We start from the raw sequence: 19,009 nt of genomic DNA, 5'->3' as shown, positions 1-19,009 counted from the left end.
ATTTGTTCACACAGTATTTCCGAGGTGCGCAAATGCAGGCCAAAACATTGTCCCTTCTCATGAACCTGTGGCACAAAGTGCACAAAGCCCAGCTCCATGAAGATCTCGAGTGGCCTGCTATAGACCTCAAACCATACTGAACATCTTTTGTATGAATTGTTCATGCAAAAATGGTCATTTCGCGAGAAAACAACTTTTGTTACGCCAAGTTGATCAGTCCGTGACTTTACTAACGTTCCCTTGTGGCTGAATGAAATCTTACAAATCTCCACAAAATCTAGTGGAACATCTTCTCAGAGGAGTGGAACAAATCCTACGGTCGGGTGTCCACAAACCTTTGGCCATATAGTGTACAATAAAAAAAAAAAGAGGATTGTAGATGATTTAAATGATGATTATTAAAGAACTTTTGAATGACGGAATATGATACGGATTTTTTTTGTAGTTAATACGCGGTGATGGTGTAACCTTTGGCTTGTTCTGGAGCATGAAAGGAAATGAAAGATGATATTGGAAGCACTGAGTAACAGTGTTGATCAGTTTCACAGTATATGGTTCATATCTTATAACAGTAAAAGAGGGATATGGGTTAATATTTCTTTTTTTTTTTTTTCTTTTTTTTTTTAGGTGTCCATGCAGCATAGAATTCTCATTTGGGCAATATATATATATATATATTATAAATACATTTTGAATAATTTTTTTATTACATTTTTTGTTTTTTTATACATTAATTAATTAATTTTTTATTTAATTTTTTATTTTTATAATTTTTGACCAAAGTTTTCGAGAGGGTTCAAATATTTGCCAAGCGTTTGAAATATATCTTAAAAAAAAAAAAAAAAATGTTATTAAAATAAAAAAGTTCATGCCAAGAACGTTATCCATCATTACGTAAATACGTGGACAAAAGTATTGGGACACCTGACCTTTCCAGCCATGTTTCTTTCTTCTCCGAAGGCACACAATTCCACTTGTCTTTGGATGTTGTACAGTAGCATGAGATTTTTTTCTTCTCACTCAAGCTGGTAGACCAAAACCAACCTGTTCCAGCATGACTCACAAAGTCCACAAAACCAGCTCCATGAACATCTGCTTTACATGGGTTGGATGTATGTGGCAGAAGTTGAGTGGCCTCCTCTTGAACATCTTTGGGATGAATTGGAGCACAACCCTGTCTTCCATACTTTCTCACTTGTGTCTGAATGAAATTTCCACAAACCCAGTGGAACATCTTCCCACGGTTTAGATGTGTAAGGAAGATCTTGGTTTGAACACCTTTGGGATGATTTGATTTCATGTTGACTGCACCCCCAGGCCTCCTCACTTTGGTTGAATGAAATCTCCACAAAATCTAGTGGAACATCTTCCCAGAAGAGGGGAAGCTCTTATAAGAGCGAATAGGACTGGAACGAGATGTTAAAAAAGCATGAATATATTATGGTCAGGTGTCCACAAACATTTGCCCAGGTATTGTATAATATTTAAAGATGAAAAAACTCGTTGCTTTTCACGTGAAGTTTTGCACAGTGCTCGATTCCGGTATTTAAAAAAACAAAACAATAAAGGAACAACAGACCAGATGAATCTTCTTCTGCCAAACATCTTTGAAGACCAAAACAACGTGCATATTTCCATATAAATCCATGCATAGGTGAGGAAAGAAATCCCTTTCAGGCATGCATCCCCATTCAGTCTCCAGGGGGAACAAAACGTTTAGTCCTACACGATGGTCTCCACTCCGATCAGCTTGGGCGTGAGAATGCGAGGAGTGACGCCGTTGTTGAGATCTCCTTCGAACTCCAGGAGCTGGCCCATGAAGTTTAGGTTGGGCGAGATGATCGGTCGTCGCATCTTCACGAACTTGTAGGCATCCATCATGGTCATCCAGGTGTGTTTCATCAGGTACGCGATGACGATAGTGGCCGAGCGCGAGACGCCCGCCTGGCAGTGAATGAGCAGTCCTTTACCTGCCTGATGGGCTTCTTCTGTGGATGTAGATGAGAAGAAAACCAATATTTAAAAAAAATTCAACCTTGGATTATGTGGCATTAAATGGCTGCTCATATTGGCCCATCAAGCTCGTTGGAGAACTTTGGGTAGCAAGCAAGTAGCCAATGAACATTCACTGCAGACTCAATCGAAGGGTTTTGGAAACCAGGAAACACCATGAAGGACACAAAGCCTGGCAAAAAGTTCATACGTAAGTCTTATGTATATCTATTCTTTCCATTTTTATTTCCCCACATCTCTCTAATGTCAGAGCCACCACAGGACCCAGCAGATCCTGGAAACAAGTTCTCGCGTTCGTCCCAGAGCAACTTTACAGAAATAAATAATGAATTTGAAAAGCTCCCCATGTTATTCTTCGCCCGTCTTCAATAAGGGCAAAAGAATCGGTGGGAGATGGATTTCTTGCCATGATCCTGAGCAGGTTTGAGCTTGGAGATCTGTTGCTATGATGGGATAAGCTTCAAAGAACCAAATATATCCAGATCAGGTCAAATCATCAATAAAATCCAGATAATTGAGTGTTTTTTTTTTTTTTGGGAGGACATTAAATAGGTTGTTATAGAACCTTAGAACCCATAATAGTTGAGGGACCATTCTTCAACTATTCAGGGAGATTCGGGGAGAAAAATGTACCGTCTTATGTCCTGCTTTTTTATTTTATTTTGAAGGGTTAATTACATGATATTAGATGTGTGTGTATATATATATTATATTTTATTCAGCATTTGGAGACTCCGTCTGCGCTGTGGCTCCGTTGTCATTTCATTTGGCTGTTTTCCGATTACAGTTAGGGTTTTGGGTCTAAAAAATATCCCATGTACCCTTCAAACTGATCAAAACCTCGGGTTTTTGTTGAGATCGTTCCTAAAAGATTAATAAGATTTTTTTTTTTATGTCAGAAAGAAGCATTTGAAATGAGCTCATTCCAGCCAATAGCCAATGTCTAGACGGCAAATCTGATCAATCTAATGTTATTTTACAATTAATTGAAATTTAATAAATTAAATAAATAAAATTTCAATGCAATTCCAGATTTAGTTCATTTGAAATTCAACTAGCATCAGTTTATAGTGAAGTTCAAAGTCCTACAGTTCTAGAAAAACCTTTGTTAGCATTTGGGAAGCGAATGTTGGGTTTCTAAGCCGTTCTATTGGTTCAAAATCTGGAGGGATGTGTTTATTTCTCTAAAGCTGCATTGTGACAATTTTCCTCGTTTAAAACCTAACCAATTAACATTTGAGTTCAATTCATTATTCACAACAAACAAGAAGTCCAAGATGCGCAGGCTCTGTTGAAACGTAACCCGTCCCAGTTGGCCTGGGAATATTACGAATTTAGACGCAATATTTATTCATGGATTTATTTGCTTTCTAAAGACCTGTAATATAAACCATATAATGAGATGTTCATTGGGAGTTACGACGATGGACAGGATTAGAAATAAGTTTATTAGAGGGACAGCGCATGTAGGACATTTTGGAGACGAGATGAGAGAGGTGTGATTGAGATGTTCAGAGGAGGGACATAGGGTATATCGGTAGGAGAATGCTGAGGATGGAGCCACCAGGAAAGAGGGAAAGAGGAAGGCCAAGGAGGAGGTTTATGGGTGTGGTGAGGGAAGACATGCAGGTAGTTGGTGTGAAAGAGGCAGATGTAGAAGACCGGGGAAATGGAGACAGATGGTCAGCTGTGGCGCCCCCTAATGGGAGAATCTGAAAGAAGACTATAGACCATATAATTACTATATAATCATTATATTATAGACTACATTTTATATATAAGCATTATTGTGTCGTTTACTCTAATTAACTAAAGAACCTATGGATCTTTGTTTCAGCTGGTAGTCCAACTGTATCCTAGGTTACATTTTTTTAAGTGTTTAATTAGACCAGAGCCACAAAATGCTGCTCTAATAAATCACAATAGACTAGGATATGGTTTAGGCCTGGTCTTTGGATGGTTTAGGCCTGGTCTTTGGATGGTTTAGGCCTGGTCTCTGGATGGTTTAGGCCTGGTCTCTGGATGGTTTAGGCCTGGTCTCTGAATTTTGTGTTACCAATTATTCACCATCTTGGAAAGCTTTATCAATGTACATCTTAAATTTGATGATTAGATGATTAGCGTTTATGGTGTTATTGGTACCTGATCACAGGAGGGCACAGAAGCCAGAAAATCAGAAGGCAGATACTATACCTATAAACTCAAACGCTTCTTCAAAGTACTGTCGTAGGTTCTGCTTGTTGCTGTCGGTGGCGGGTAAGCGTTTATACTTGAACATTCCTAGGTCGTAGAGGTATAGTGGGAGGTGTGTGGTAACGTTCAGTATGTACCCAATGTTCATCCTTTGCATTTGGTCGAGGTCCTGTGCATCACGCTCGTTGCCCAGGAACAAGAAGGGCAGAACAGAGGTCAGCTCAGCATTCTCAATGTCAGGGCTGGAGGGCAGAAAGTGAGGTAGCGCCCCAGACAGAGCAACAGCTGCACCAGCATCGTGACCCTCCTGAAGTTGTAAGGAGTTCTCGCACAAGTCCTCGTGGTCATGCCGGAAACTGGAGATGCCTCCTGTATGGGACATTTACACACACGGGATACTAGTAAGTGACATTTTAGTTACTTTCGCTACATTATATCAGATGTTCACAACCTTCTAGTCCATACTTTTATACAGTCTTTTGAGTTCTCAAAACGCAGATGTTTGCCTTCGTCAGATAAAACTGGGTCCTTTTTCTTGTATAACATCTTGTATGAATGTTTTCAAATTTTCTTGGATTGGTCAGTCTTCAGACCTACTGCTGGAATATTGGTAGCAACATCTTGAGCCTAGATTAACTTGTAGCACAACAGTCCCACTCATACTTACCTAGGAATAACATTTATGAAATAGGCAAACTTTAATATTTAACCACATCTGCATTAATCAAAAGGTGATACAGGCTCTTTATTGTTACCTTAAAAGGCTCTAGAAGGCAGTAGAATTTTCTCTTTCAAAGCAGCCTTTCAGTTAACGTAAAAACTCTGTTAGCTTAAAAAGGCCTTTCTGTTACCTAACGGTTTATATCTGGAGGGATCATGACCATTGAGGGTTTTGGTAAACAGGGATGGTATTGGCAGAACTACTGCCTGAGGCATGTCATAATTCTCTGAGAAATGTTTCAGAATATCAAATTATCATTTTCAGTAAGACAACAGGTAACCATTGAGAAGATTGAAGCATAGATAAATGGAACAGAGGGAATGCAAAGAACATTGTGTATGAGTGAACAGATGAAGGCCCTGTGTAGCCTCACAGTGTGATGCTCAGCAAGCAGCACACTGACAGATGCACTAGCATATCAATTCAGTGCCTGCTAGCCTGGCCAAAATGTAAAAAAAATATAGCAGTGTTGACAAGGCAAGTAGCCGAATATTTATAGACAGTTCACTGTTTATGGCTGTATATATATATTTCCTTCAACATTTCTTGGGTCTCGCTGAGTGTTTGCTATGGAGTTTAGATGGATTTAGAAATGATAAACATTTTAGCAATTGCTAAACATGAGCAGCAGATGCCCCGGCTTATGTAAGCTTTAAAAGTACATCTGTTTGCTTGAAAGGTGCCAAATCAGCCTGGAAAAAAAAAACATTAATTCGTATGGCACTTGCAGAAAGCTTATTTGAAAAGAGTTTGTACTGTTCGACCTAGTTTCTAGTATCCTCACCCAGATTATTAACAAGATAGATGTATTATGCTTGTTATTACTATATCGTGCTGCCATTTGGACTTTTACTACATATTGGTACAGAACAGGAGGCAAGAATTGGACTCTAAATTGGTGGCCAAACTCGGGATCGCAAGGTTAAGTTCAAGATTTCCCAGAACTGTCAAATAGCTACTGTTGGCTCGTAAAATTGGCAAGACTCTTTGCGAAAGGAGTTTCTGCCAAAAATATAACATCATTTTAAAAAGAGCTAACCTTGGAGAACAATTGGGTCCCTCCCGTCCCTGCGTAGAGACTCCAGAACTATGTGCAAAGGTTGAGAGGATGACATTCGAGCCGGATCCATCGTCCTTTCATCATAGATTATGATCTCTTGCGAAAAAACGCCCCTCAAGGAGTCCTTGCTGTGGTGGGAGGAAATGAGATCCAGCACACTGATCTTGCCCTGCTCCAGGCGTCGACGGCTGATCTTGTCCGAGCAGTTAATATGCACAGCTCCTCGGATATGGCTCTTGTTGTAATCCATAAAGGACCTACAGTCTATGATCAGTGGCAAAGGCCCCGCTGGATGACCTGTGGGGCAAAAGGTCATCATCTGAGCCAGCTCACTTGGGTGGATGATGCATACAGCGCCTCTGGGGGTGCTGGACGTGAGACTGGGTGCACTGTAGGTTTCGCTATGGCCCACTGTTGGCCTTGAGAGACCTCCGGGTCCTCCATAGCTGATGCCTGAGTTCAAGTTGGGGCTACTTGTACTGACCTGGCTCAGTGTCTGGGTCAGGGTCTGGGTCTGGCTGTCTTTTTCATAAGTGCTAACCATGCAACAGCTGGCACTGTTGCATCCACACGTCAGGGAACGAGTGGAGCTGCTGGATGAGGGCATATAAGTGAGGTTGGTCACCTGGATCTCCACCACAATGGTGCCCACGGAGGCTTCCAGGTAGGCGGTGTCCAAAAAAAATCGTAGAGGTGCCACAAATCTGTCATCGAGAGAAGATGGAGGCATGGACAAACTACAGAGATAGGCGGGCAGGCAGCAAAGAACCCCAGCTGGCGAATCTGGGGGAAGAGTGGTAGAAAGTGAAAGGTATTAATAGTGTATGTAGTTAGGTCTGTATTCACGTCTCAGTGAAGCCCAGCTGCATCTTCACTTCAATTTAAACATATCCAACTGGCCAATCACGTGGCAAAACCACAATGTTTCAGTTCAAATGCTTTATATCAAACATCAGTGTGAAATCTCAGTGATGTCTGGTTTTTTAATATTGTCTAAATATTCAGCAATTTGTCAGTACCCACCTTGTTTCAGATTCTGAAAGAAGATTCCGTTCTTGGCTGACATGAGCAGCACCCGATGTGGTCTTCTGCTGCATCCCAGCAGCCTCAAGTTTCCATATGTCATGCTTTTTTGCTCAACACACATGGATGGACTTTGACATTTAAGCCCAGGGGATGGGGGCCTGGCTACTTGCCTGAATGAATTTCTGCGATACAATCATAAAATAATTGGGGAAAAAAATCCCTCTATGTCCACTTCTAGTCTCTTCTCTTCTAACCTCATACTACTAGGGGGAGGTGGTAGATCAGCGGTCAAGGCCCTGGGTTGCCAGGAAGGTCGGGGGTTTAAGCCTTGGTATCGCCAAACTGCCACTGTTGGGGCACCTGAACAAGGCCCTTAATTTTCAGTTTTCCAGTAGCGCTGTATGGCTGACCCCCAGCTTTCTAACATCTCTGGGATAAGCGAAAGAATTTCACTGTGCTGTTAAGTACATGTAACAAACTCTAAAGCACCAGCTACAACTGCTGCTCACTGGATGTTTTCTGTTTTCTGCACCATACTATGTAAACTCTAGAGATTGCTGATCTCATGGGGGTTTTACGCACAACACGCAAAGTTGCTGCCGTTCAGAGAACAGGAATCGAACCCTATCATGGACACTCAACTACAGTCTCAACTCAGAGTCGTTGGAGCAACACGGATCATTCCTCCTTCTTGTGCTTAATGGGAAAAGCTTTGGACCGGACCTTTTTGCATCTGTAGGATGTTCTGTGTTACACTTTAACCACATGACTGACTGGTCTTAATATCGTATGAATGGTTTATGGTGCAAATGTTCCTATTAAAGTGGCCGGCGAGGGCTTGTTTTCATGAACTACTCGGGCTGCGGACTCGTTTAAAAATAGCACAGAGCCCTTTCTGAAACTCGGCATGAGGACGTGCTGAGAATATGATATACAGACACGTCCTGCATCCGACCTCTCTCTCTCTCTCTCTCTCACTCTCTCACTCTCACACACACACACACACTCTTCTGGTTTATCATGTTGCTTTATCATTGGCTTTTCCAGTTCACAGTTGCCGGTTCTGAAAGCTCATAAACATGTACACCCATCTGCTGAAAACCGCTCCTCCACCGTTCAACTTACCTCTGGTGTGCTTTGAAAAAAAAATCCTTGCTGGGATTTAATGGCATTTGCTGCGAACGCTTCTCCTCGAATCATTCACACATCTCCATCCAGTTCTTCTCGGCAGCATTTTCACTTTCTGCTTTGCTCCGTGGTACTACCAGCTCAGTCTCACAGACTCTCACTTCTGAGTGCCACCGGATCAAGCTTCATCGGTCCAGTAATCAGAGCTCTACTGGCTATGGAGCCAAAAAAGGAGGAGTAGGAGGAGGAAAGGATGGGATGGATGAATGTGAAGTCAGCTTCCTGATCAGGGAGCAGTGCTTACTCAGCGTCCCGTGGATGTTCGTATTAAATCTAGTGAACACGTCCTGTTACATTCCTATTGAATCTAGAATATACACAATAGATGCTTTCAGAGGGTTGTCCTGATGATCGTGATTTTGACTTTGGGCTGTTTAATTGATCTTTTTTTTTGCTTTTTCTGATAATAGGAACATTATAGCCATAATAAATCATAGTATATTTGACTATTATTTGATACATAAGTCCATGTTAGGGCAAATACTGGCTACGGTACAGTTACAGCTTCGGTCCAATTATTGTAACAGCTTCAGTTACACTTAGTTTCCCTACAGTTAAAATATAATGATGCATAGTTAAAAGTTTCACACGTTGCTCTGCCTACCTTTCTCATTGAGGTTGTTGTTTAGCCCCCTTTCTTTCTTAAGGTCATTGCTAAGCCCTCCTACCGTGTTGAGGACATTCCTCAGCCCCGCTACCTTGTTGAGGACGTTGTTCAGCCACTCTACCTTGTTGAGGACGTTGTTCAGCCACCCTTTATCAGGAATTGGGCTCTTGTCAGGGTTTTGTTTGCATTACTGCCTTTCTCCACCAGTTGTTCCCATTGTTCTCTTATGTTGTTCTCCCTCAGTTTGTTTATTACATTGTGTGTATGTGTGTTTTCACCCAGTCTAAGTGTCTTTGCTTGTTTCTTAACATCTAACACTCATCCCTTTTGTTTGTTGACTATGTAAGTGTTTTGGCCTTTCTGAGGATCTGTTTGGTTTTGTAAAGATTTTAATCATCATATATTTGTAATGTTTTTCAAGAGGATTTTTGCTTGTGGATTAATGTTTCTAGACTTTGGACTGTTTGATTTATCGTTTGTGCCTTTTTCCCTTTCAGTGTTATTGGAACCTTCACCCTTTCTCGACGCTTGATTTCACCTGATCCCCTGGGGATAATTCTGAGAGAGTCTGACTATCAATCTGACAGTCTTGGTTCGAGTTCTGGCCTTGACACAGGTACAGATACACAGATGCAGTATAAGCTTAAGTAGAATTACTGATAGTTATACCTTCAGTACAATTGTTTATTTAAAAATAAATATAGTACAGGGTTTGCCTTTGACATTTTGTTTCCGTAGATTTTCACCAAATTCACACTGTACATTAGGGAGGTCAGGACTAACATGGGAGTGTGATTAGTTCCGTCCTGTAGAATCCTGTAACACTGCAGAGCTGAGAGACTCAAACACACAGGTTTATGATGAACTTACTTGTTGCTGTAACTCATATTTAACAAACACATACAGCTTCCTTACAGTTGTACATAGTTACAGTACACATTCACTACATGTAAAAGTACAGTGATAGTCAGTACAATTACGGCTTCAGTTTCAGTACAAATATTTATAGCTGCCATGATGCACATCATATACACCGTTCACACACTCAATGTCTCAGATCTCAGCTTTGGAAAGTCCTAAAACAAAATTGTTCACACTATTGTGTTAGTCGTTACCTCCCTAACACACGCTGTGTATTTTGTGAAAATTGGAGAATGCTAAATTTTCGGCCAAAAAAATTTGTCCGTCACCAAATTTACACTAAATTCACACTGCACATTAAGGAGGTCAGGAGTAACACAGCATTGTAATTAGTTCTGTTTTCTGACTTAAAAAAATCTGAGATGTTGAATTTTGTGAGTGTGTTACAGAACAAAACTAATCACACCCCTGTGTTATTCCTGACCTCCTTAATGTGCAGCGTGAATATGGTCAAATTTTCAATGTAAAAAAAATCCGCTTTCTTACTAATTCGCGATTTAGTTTAATGCATCAGAAATGTAAATCTTGGCTCTCAGCTTTACAAAGTTATAAAACAAAACTAAATCACACCCACGTTAGTTGTGGTCTCCTTAACACACAGGGTAAAATTGGTAAAAAAAAAAAAGGGAGAACATATAATTTTTTGCCTATAAAAAAAAAGAGTAGGGGGTTAGATTTTGTGAGCTCAGATCTCAGCTCTACTGTGTGATCTGACAAAATTAAGTGCACCCCCATGTTAGTCCTGACCCTTCTAATGTACAGTGTGAATTTTGTGAAAATCTGGTGACGTAAAAAACACATTAACCCCTTACTATTTGTTTGGGTGAAAAATTCGACGTTCTACGATTTTTGCCAATTTCACTTCATACGTTAGGTAGGTTATAACTAACACAATGGTGTGGTAAGTTTTGTTTTCGGACTTTCCAAAGCCAAGATCTGAAGTGTGAGATCAGTGTATAGAATGCGAAGAGTAGAAGATCTCAGATCTTAGGTTAGCAGTGTCCGAAAACAAAACTAATTACACTCCCATGTTTGTCCTGACCTCCCTAATGCAGGGTGTGAAAATAATAAAAATCGGGGGACGGTCGAATTTTCACCGAAAAACACAAAGGCCCTTACTATTTTTTAGGTGATAAATTCGAAAGTTCTCTACTTTTCACCAATTTAACACTGTGGATTAAGGAGGCCACGACTAACACATGGGTGTGATTTATTATACTTTTATGACTTTCCAAAGCCGAGATCTTCTGCTCTTAACATTCTATACACCGTTCACACGCAAGGTCTCAGATTTCGGCTTTGGAAAGTCCCAAAACTTACTTAATTACACCACAGTGTTAATCGTGTCCTCCCTAATACACAGTAAGAATCTGGGGAAAATTGGATTATGTTTAATTTTTTGCGGATCTCAGCCCTGTGTTAGTCCTGACCTCCACAGCGTTAAAGCGATCGCGACTAACATCTGTACATTTCTACATTGGTTCGGTCTTAGAAACAATAACAAAAATGCTTAAAAACCTCAAGAAAAACCATAAAGAACTCTGAGATTCCACAGTCAGGCAGGATACAACTCCAATACGTCCATCGCGTTCAGCGCACGCAAAGTCCTGTTCTCTCCGTACCTACTGACAAACCCCATGATTTTCTTGACTTTGATTTTGAGAGACACGAGTCTTGGGCTTATTTTCAAATCCATCCTGGTGTGGGCATTCTTAAAATGCATTTTCAACCAAAGGTCTTTTCTTCCTTCGCACTCTTTCTTCAGAAGGTCCTTATGACATCTACGGGAACAGAAGAACAGTATAAAAGTACAATATATGCAGAAAAAAAAAACCTGGACACAAACAAGAGGCTCCTATGAGCTTTTTGAACATGATCTCATCAATGCTGATTATATACAGTGTGTATATATATTATATATGATGCAGGAGGCCTTCCATTCTTCTTATGCTTTACTGGATTGTCATCTTTCTGCAAAAAAAATTAATTGCGGCAGATTTTTTTCCTTACCTCTTATTGAAGCACCTGGCAATCCTAAACAAACACAACCACGCTTTCACGTTTTTCTTCCAGCAGGAGTATTCTACAAGATCCAAAGCGATGCAGAGGGCGCGCTGCAAATTCTTCGGTTCTCCTGATGAAAAAAATCTATATTTTACTACATATAACTTAAAAAAAACCAACAAAAAAAAAACTGGATATATACTGAAAAATAAGAATTTGCTTTAAATTTACTTGACATCATCAGCAGTTTGCAATATTTCAGCATCAGCTCATGACTCGGAACCAACGAGTGCAGCCCCTGAAACAGGACAGAGCCATATAGTTATACAATTTTCTGGAAAAACCTCATGAGAAATGCTTGGATTATTATCCTACCAAAATCACATGTAGATAAAGAGCGGGGAAGAAAACCCAAAGGTTTTAGCGTAATGTTTTTAAGGTTGTGGGCTTTAGATCTGAAGTTTTTTTTTTTTAATCCCAACTAATTAATAGGCACCAATAGTTTTTCCGGGTTGCGTTATACAGTACGAGAGCGGCCTCTGGAGGCGAATGCTTCTTAACTAAATATTAAAATAAACCTAGAAATTAACCGTGTTCTACTTTTAAGTCTAATTTTTTTTATTCGTTTTGGATGTAACATTTTATTTGAAGTATTACCTCATGTTTCAGTTTAAATGCATGTCTTTTTAACTCAGTAATTAAATATATTCATATTTATCTCTTAGCACATTTTCATGATTCAGTACTGTTTTTTCCCTCATTTTTATAATAAAGCGCAATACTGTTTTACACTGATTTCTTTTTCCAGTATCCATTTGAAAAACTCGTTTGATTAATCAAAGTGCTTCATACTTGTCACATGTACATTACAGCAAAGTTGTTAGAAAGTTACAGGACCCCTTGAGCACAGAGGGTCAGGGGCCCCCAAAGTGGCAGATTGGTGATACTGGGGCTTGAAACCACGACCTTCTGTTCAGTAACCCAGAGCCTTAACCACTAAGTTTAACCCTCTGTTTTTTTTCTTTAGTTGCACGTGCACACCTAAAAACCTCTGGAAGCAAAATGTCAAAAGTAAAAAAAAAAAAAAAAGAGGTGTAGTACACAGTACCTTTAGAGTAGCAAGAAGCTCGTCATGTGAAACGTTGTGCTTTTTCTGATAGTTGTACAGGTAAACATGAGCATTGGGGTTTGCTGGAAAGTCCTTGTTGAAGGCATAGTGTTCGAGTAACAGTAGAGCTTCTTCTTCATTGTTGTAATATTCCAGCATCTGGCAGAAGAACAACCGTTTTAGAATAATCCGTCAAACGAGTGTCGAGCAAACAAAACGAAAACAACTCACGTCGACGCAACTGCACACAAACTGATCCCAGACACCGGGCTGTTTGATGATTTCCTGCATGGTCACTAAGGCTTGTCTGAAGTAGCTGTGCATCTCGTTATGCTGCTCGCCCTCCTCTGGTGGAAACAGAAAAAGCATGCCTTATGCTATGAAGCTGTACGGAGGTGAAGCGTAAACACAGTTCCTAGACGTGGATTATCCCCAAACTACCCACATTTGGAACGGCCCTCTGAACAATGGCAGAGACATATTGAAAATGTAATTTAAAATATATGTTGTACTCGTCTGTATTTGGTAATAAAGGTTGACTTTTAAACAAAAAATTCCCTCAGTTATTAATGAGGCACTGATTGATTGCCAAAAGTGTCTTTCTTTGGCAAAAAAAAATTAAAAAATCTATAACGATAGTTTTTCCGGGTTGTCTTATACAGTGCGAGAGCGGCCTCTAGAGGCAAATCACTGGTACCACTTGCTGTTAGTTTTTATAATCAATTATTTATAATTAATTAATTATATTTATTTTATTGAACACATTTTTATGCCTTTTTTTTCCCATTTAAAATCATAAAATCTCCACAATAATACTGGTAGTCACCCGTGGAAGTTTCCAACTCCCTTATTTATGTGGCACTCAGAAAACGTTTGGGGCCCCTGATGTAGAGGTTCTATGCAGAAATCCTCCATAGAGCTCAGGAAGGCCATTAGGAAATGTCTACAATTGCTGTCTGACACAATTGGAACTAGATGTTCCTCTGGTTCCAGGTGTTTATAAGCAGTAAAAAGCACATCAGCTGAACTTCCAGCCAATCAAAATCCAGTACTCAAACTCGACCCATCCAGAGGTAAATAAACATACCAATCGTGGCGCTATTGATAACCCGATCCGTAACTTTTCTACCTGCATTTGATGTGGACGCTCTCTTTGTAGACCAGATCAGATAATCCAGGAAGCCGCAGTACGCATGGATGAGCTTTAAACCTAGAGCCTGTCTCGCAGACTCCTTGCCGTATCTCCAGCTCGCCGCGACTGTCAGCTGCTGCTTGGCTTTCTGAATGTGGCCGTTCAACATGAGGTGGAAAGCGTACTCCAGACAGATCTTTGATGGAAATAAAGAAAGAAAGAAAGAAAGAATGGCTTTAAACACACACAAAAAAATAATTTAAATACATTGATCTCTTGCTCTCGGCACTACACTAAATCCGATCTGTTAACACGGGTTACCGCACCAGAAATACCATTTGTAGTGCGTCATGAAGCTCAGATTTTGTTTTGCGCCTTCGGTGTATAGAATTATATATTATTTAATTCTATGTAGGAGATGCAACCTGAAGGAGATTGGAGACTGTAAGGTGTTGATGGGGGACAGTGTAGCTAGACAGCATCGGATGGTGGTCTGTAGGATGGTTTTGGAGGTGAAGAAGAAGAGGAGGAAAGTGAGGACTGAAAGAAGAATAAGATGGTGGAAATTGAAGGAGGAAGAGTGTAGTGTGAGGTTCAGGGAAGAGGTCAGACAGGAGCTCAGTGGTGGTGAAGAGGTGCTGGATGATTGGGGAACTACTGCAGGAGTGATGAGGGAGAAGCTAGAAATGTACTTGGTGTGACATCTGGAAATAAAAAAGGTGGACAAAGAGACATGGTGGTGGAATGAGGAAGTGCAGGAGAGCAGAAGGAGAAAGAGGTTGGAGAAACAAAATTGGGATCGACAGAGTGATGAGAAAAGTAGGCAGGAGTACAAGGAGATGCAGCAGCAGGTTAAGAGGGATGTGGAGAAAGCCAAGGAAAAGGCATATGAGGAGCTGTAGGAGAAGTTGGACACTAAGGGAGAAGAAAAGGATTTGTAGCGATTAGCCAGGAAGAGGAACCGAGCTGGGAAGGATGTACTGCAAGTTAGAGCAATAAAGGATGGAGAGGCAAATGTGTTGACTGGTGAGGAGAGTGTGATCGAGAGAGAGAGAGAAAGAGAAGGTTGGATGGTGTGGAGTTGGTTGGTACCCCAGAGACGTATGTGAGGGACATGTATAAGGACAGTGTGAAAAGGAAAAGAGGAAGACCAAGGAAAGAGTTTGTGGATGGAGGGAGGACATGCAGGTTAGTCGGTTTGAAAGAGGCAGATGTAGAGGGCAAGGGGGTATGGAAACGGTTGATCCGCTTTGGCGCCCTCTAGTGGAAGCAGCCCAAAAAGATTTTACATTTTGGATTTTCTTCAAACCTTGGCATAGTTTTTCACGCCGCTGCTTTTCATCCGCTCGTACAAATCGTTAAATCGCTCCAGGTCGCTGGCCGGGTGGTGCCGGAGGATCTCGATGCCGAGTCTCCAAATAATCTGATGGTGGAAAAAATGTTTTTTAGATTGTGTAAAAATGCATAATGTTGCCAAAAGTTGTCCCAATACCCAATACAGGGTTCTCCCTTTCTGTTAATAAAGATCTTGAATATTATGGGATGGATAAAGCAGATTTTTGTGTGTGTGTTATAAACAATATATAGATTTTTGACGCACTTCACAGGCTATTGGCTGCTCGACTGAGGTTTCCTCCAGCGCCTGAGAGTAAACTTCTAAATACCGCGTCGCCTCCTTCCAGCGGTGATGCAGGATGGCTTCTCGGATGGCGTGCAGGCACATCCTCGTCGATTTATGAAACCCGGAAAAATCTTTACGCGGCGCTGAATTACAAAAACATCCAAACAATAACTACAATTTCATACGAATAAAAACAAAAAATCTTGAAGCAAACTATATTACACATACTACAAGACCAAAGGGTAGTGGACACCCAAGCCTAAGATTGATTGCTATGTTCCTCTTCTAGAACATGCTCCACTCTTCAAGATATTCCTCAAGATTTGGTGGGCTACAAAACGTGTTATAGTTGGAATTTAAAATCATATATTTCAGATGTTAAATTTGATCTTAAAAATCTTTATGGAAATCTGCATATACAAGTCTAAAAAAAAAAATGTGTTGACTAGTGAGAAGAGTGTGCTGAGAAGGTGGAGGGAGTATGCTGAGAAGATTGAGCAGCTGATGAATAAGGAAAATGAGAGAGAGTGAGAGAAAATCAGAGAGAGAGAGAAGGTTGGAGGATGTGGAGTTGGTGAAGCAGGAAGTAGATAGGATTATTAAGGAGGAAGTGAGAGCAGCGATTAAGAGGATGAAGAGTGGAAAGTCGGTTGGACCAGATGACATATCGGTAGAAGCATGGAGATGTTTTGGAGAGATGCAGTGGAGTTTTTAACCGTATTGTTTAACAAGATTCTGGAAGGTGAGAAGATGCCTGAGAAATGGAGAAGGAATGTGCTGGTACCGATCTTTAAAAATAAGGGAGATGTGCAGACCTGCAGTAACTACAGGGGAATTAAGTTGATCAGTCACACCATGAAGTTATGGGAAAGAGTAGTGGAGGCCAGGCTGACAGAAGAGGTGACAATCTGTGAGCAGCAGTATGGTTTCATGCCGAGGAAGAGCACCACAGACGCATTATTTGCTTTGAGGATGTTGATGGAGAAGTATAGAGAAGGTCAGAAGGAGTTGCATTGTGTATTTGTGGATTTAGAGAAAGCGTACAGCAGAGTGCCGAGAGAGGAGTTGTGGTATTGTATGAGGAAGTCAGGTGTGTCAGAGAAGTATGTGAGGGTGGTGCAGGACATGTATGAGGACAGTGTGACAGCAGTGAAGTGTGCAGTAGGAACGACAGACTGGTTCAGCGTGAAGGTTGGACTACATCAAGGATTGGCTCTGAGCCCTTTCCTTTTTGCAGTGGGGATGGACAGGTTGACAGACTATGATGGTCCTCCCTGGACTATAATGTTTGTGGATGATATTGTGATTTGTGGTGAGAGTAGAGAGCAGGTGGAGAAGAGCCTGGAGAGGTGGAGGTACGTGCTGAAGAGAAGGGAAATAAAAGTCAGTAGGAGTAAGACAGAGTACATGTGTGTGAATGAGAGGGGGGGCAGTGGAGGGGTGCGGTTACAGAGAGAAGAGGTGGAGAAGGTGGAGGAGTTCAGGTACCTGGGGTCAACAGTGCAGAGTAATGGGCAGTGTGTTAGAGAAGTGAAGAAAAGCGTGCAGGCAGGGTGGAGAGTCTGTGAGAGTGAAAGGGAAAGTTTATAGGACTGTGGTGAGACCTGAGATGTTGTATGGGTTTAGAGACAGTGGTATTGAGTAAAAGACAGGAGGTGGAGCTGGAGGTAGCAGAGCTGAAGATGTTGAGGTATTCGTTGGGAGTGACGTCGATGGACAAGATTAGAAATGAGTTTATTAGAGGGACAGCGCATGTTGGACGTTTTAGAGACAAGGTGAGGGAGGTGAGATTGAGATGGTTTGGACATGTGCAGAGGAGGGACATGGGGTATATCAGTAGGAGAATGCTGAGGATGGAGACACCAGGAAGGAGGAAAAGAGAAAGACCAAGGAGGAGGTTTATGGATGTGGTGAGGGAAAGACATGCAGGTAGTTGGTGTGAAAGAGGCAGATGTAGAGGACAGGGGGGATGGAGACGGATGAGCCGCTGTAACGAGCCCTAATGGGAGCAGCCGAAAGAAGAAGACGACGACAAAGATTCTGGGCCAGAAGCCATAAAGATATAATATATTAATAATATTATATTTACTATTAATTAAATTAATTCACACAAAAAATGAATAAATAAATGTTAAGTAGAAATTCTTTGTTAAAAAATGTGGTGTGTAATGCGCTTTAAAATGTTTATTTTTATCTCTATAAAAAAAAAAAACCCTTTTCTCCCTCCTTTTTATATTATTTAAAGAATGTGATTCATTATGGAGATTTTTTTTTTTACTTCTTTCAATTAAGTTCTCATTTAATTAATAATAATAAACAAAAAAAGTGTAAACAAATTAAAATCCCATTACAAACTAACATTCAGACCGGAAGCAATTTTCCAAATGTGTTTTCTAAACAAAAAATAAAAATCCTCTATCTAAAAGGCTCTTTAAGAACACCTCAATTTAATGCCTTCCGACAAAAAAAACACTTATTGCACCTTTAAGGTTGTTTACCTCGACTGGGTTTCCTGTGCAGCGAATCGACGCGTTTTAGTCTCTGACTTCTTTTCTCATCCTCTGAGGTGCCACGGTTCCTATCGGAATCTGGAACATCGGTTTCCAGCTCGAAATGATCCATAATTTGATGTTTTGGTTTTTAATAAACTTCTTTCAGGAGCAAGGAAAAGCGTGTCCTCTCCAATCGCAGGGCACACATGTGTTACACGGACCGACTTCCGGTTTACTTCCGCGTTCGAGCGGATATTTCAGAATAAAAGTCTCTTAGTGATAATGGGTACACAATGGGTATTATTATAAAGTGCTAAATAAAAATACGTACTATTACTACTTATGATAATAATTATAAAAATAACACACAAAAAAAGCTTCTGAGTGCAAAAACACATGGATTCTTTAAAGAAATAAGCAAAAAAATCATCATAAAAAAATCATAAAAGACCATTTCTGCCTCCATCCATAATAAATATACAGCATACAGCCGCAAACATTGTGGAGACCTGAGCAACATCTCATTTAAGACAACTTCAGACCATAAGCAAAACATTAATAAAGCCTCCATCCAAGGTGGTATAAAAAATGTTTGTAACATGCCAGGAGATGGCAGCACAAGGCTGCACGCACAGTCACAGAGGGCACTGACCTTCATAAATCAGTGTGTTTTATCATGTCTAGACTTTGTAGAGATTTCAATCAGGTACTGATGAAGGTGAGGAGGCCTGGAGGTCTGTTAAATGGGGTTTGAGCTCTATAAGAGGTCACTCAAGATCTAGAGTTACCCGAGACTGTGTTATAACAACAGGTCCCCAAAAAAAACACTCCGGACAAACAATGGACTTGTGGAAAGCATTTTAAAAAACACGACACGCAGCTCACGTGACTGGATCCCGTTCAAATCGAGGTGCATTCGATGA

The 19,009-nt window shown here is 40.7% G+C and overlaps 2 protein-coding genes and 1 long non-coding RNA gene across 6 annotated transcripts; 1 reads left to right on the top strand and 2 right to left on the bottom strand.

Annotated features, from left to right (window-relative positions):
* Positions 1 to 1,022: 1,022 nt before the first annotated feature.
* Positions 1,023 to 9,312, bottom strand: dusp10 (dual specificity phosphatase 10). 3 transcript variants are annotated; one of them, XM_083535625.1, is made up of 6 exons: positions 8,806 to 9,312; positions 8,139 to 8,508; positions 7,011 to 7,195; positions 5,967 to 6,770; positions 4,207 to 4,575; positions 1,023 to 1,988 (listed from the first exon to the last, which is right to left on the bottom strand). In XM_083535625.1, the coding sequence occupies exons 2-6, from the start codon at positions 8,183 to 8,185 to the stop codon at positions 1,723 to 1,725; spliced, it is 1,671 nt and encodes a 556-aa protein (XP_083391751.1). In that variant the 5' UTR covers positions 8,186 to 8,508; positions 8,806 to 9,312; the 3' UTR covers positions 1,023 to 1,722. The 3 variants fall into 3 exon arrangements, with proteins under 3 accessions (XP_083391751.1, XP_083391750.1, XP_083391752.1); XM_083535624.1 differs by lacking the exon at positions 8,806 to 9,312 and having other exon boundaries at positions 8,139 to 8,602; XM_083535626.1 differs by lacking the exons at positions 7,011 to 7,195; positions 8,806 to 9,312 and having other exon boundaries at positions 8,139 to 8,592.
* LOC310722869 lies at positions 4,486 to 13,132 on the top strand. The gene is made up of 3 exons (XR_014532518.1): positions 4,486 to 4,607; positions 9,306 to 9,424; positions 12,998 to 13,132. It is a non-coding gene; the product is annotated as an uncharacterized lncRNA (long non-coding RNA).
* taf1a (TATA box binding protein (TBP)-associated factor, RNA polymerase I, A) lies at positions 10,537 to 18,326 on the bottom strand. Of its 2 annotated transcripts, none has more exons than XM_083535637.1 (9): positions 18,093 to 18,326; positions 15,574 to 15,737; positions 15,283 to 15,396; positions 13,971 to 14,169; positions 13,073 to 13,188; positions 12,842 to 13,000; positions 11,965 to 12,031; positions 11,740 to 11,863; positions 10,537 to 11,510 (listed from the first exon to the last, which is right to left on the bottom strand). In XM_083535637.1, the coding sequence occupies exons 1-9, from the start codon at positions 18,214 to 18,216 to the stop codon at positions 11,285 to 11,287; spliced, it is 1,293 nt and encodes a 430-aa protein (XP_083391763.1). In that variant the 5' UTR covers positions 18,217 to 18,326; the 3' UTR covers positions 10,537 to 11,284. The 2 variants fall into 2 exon arrangements, with proteins under 2 accessions (XP_083391763.1, XP_083391764.1); XM_083535638.1 differs by having other exon boundaries at positions 18,077 to 18,206.
* Positions 18,327 to 19,009: the final 683 nt, after the last annotated feature.

The sequence above is a fragment of the Silurus aristotelis genome (assembly GCF_946808225.1).
Source record: "Silurus aristotelis genome assembly, chromosome: 29".
NCBI lineage: Eukaryota > Metazoa > Chordata > Actinopteri > Siluriformes > Siluridae > Silurus > Silurus aristotelis.
Note: the sequence above shows the minus strand (reverse complement) of the source record. Positions and strands in the feature narration are given on the sequence as shown.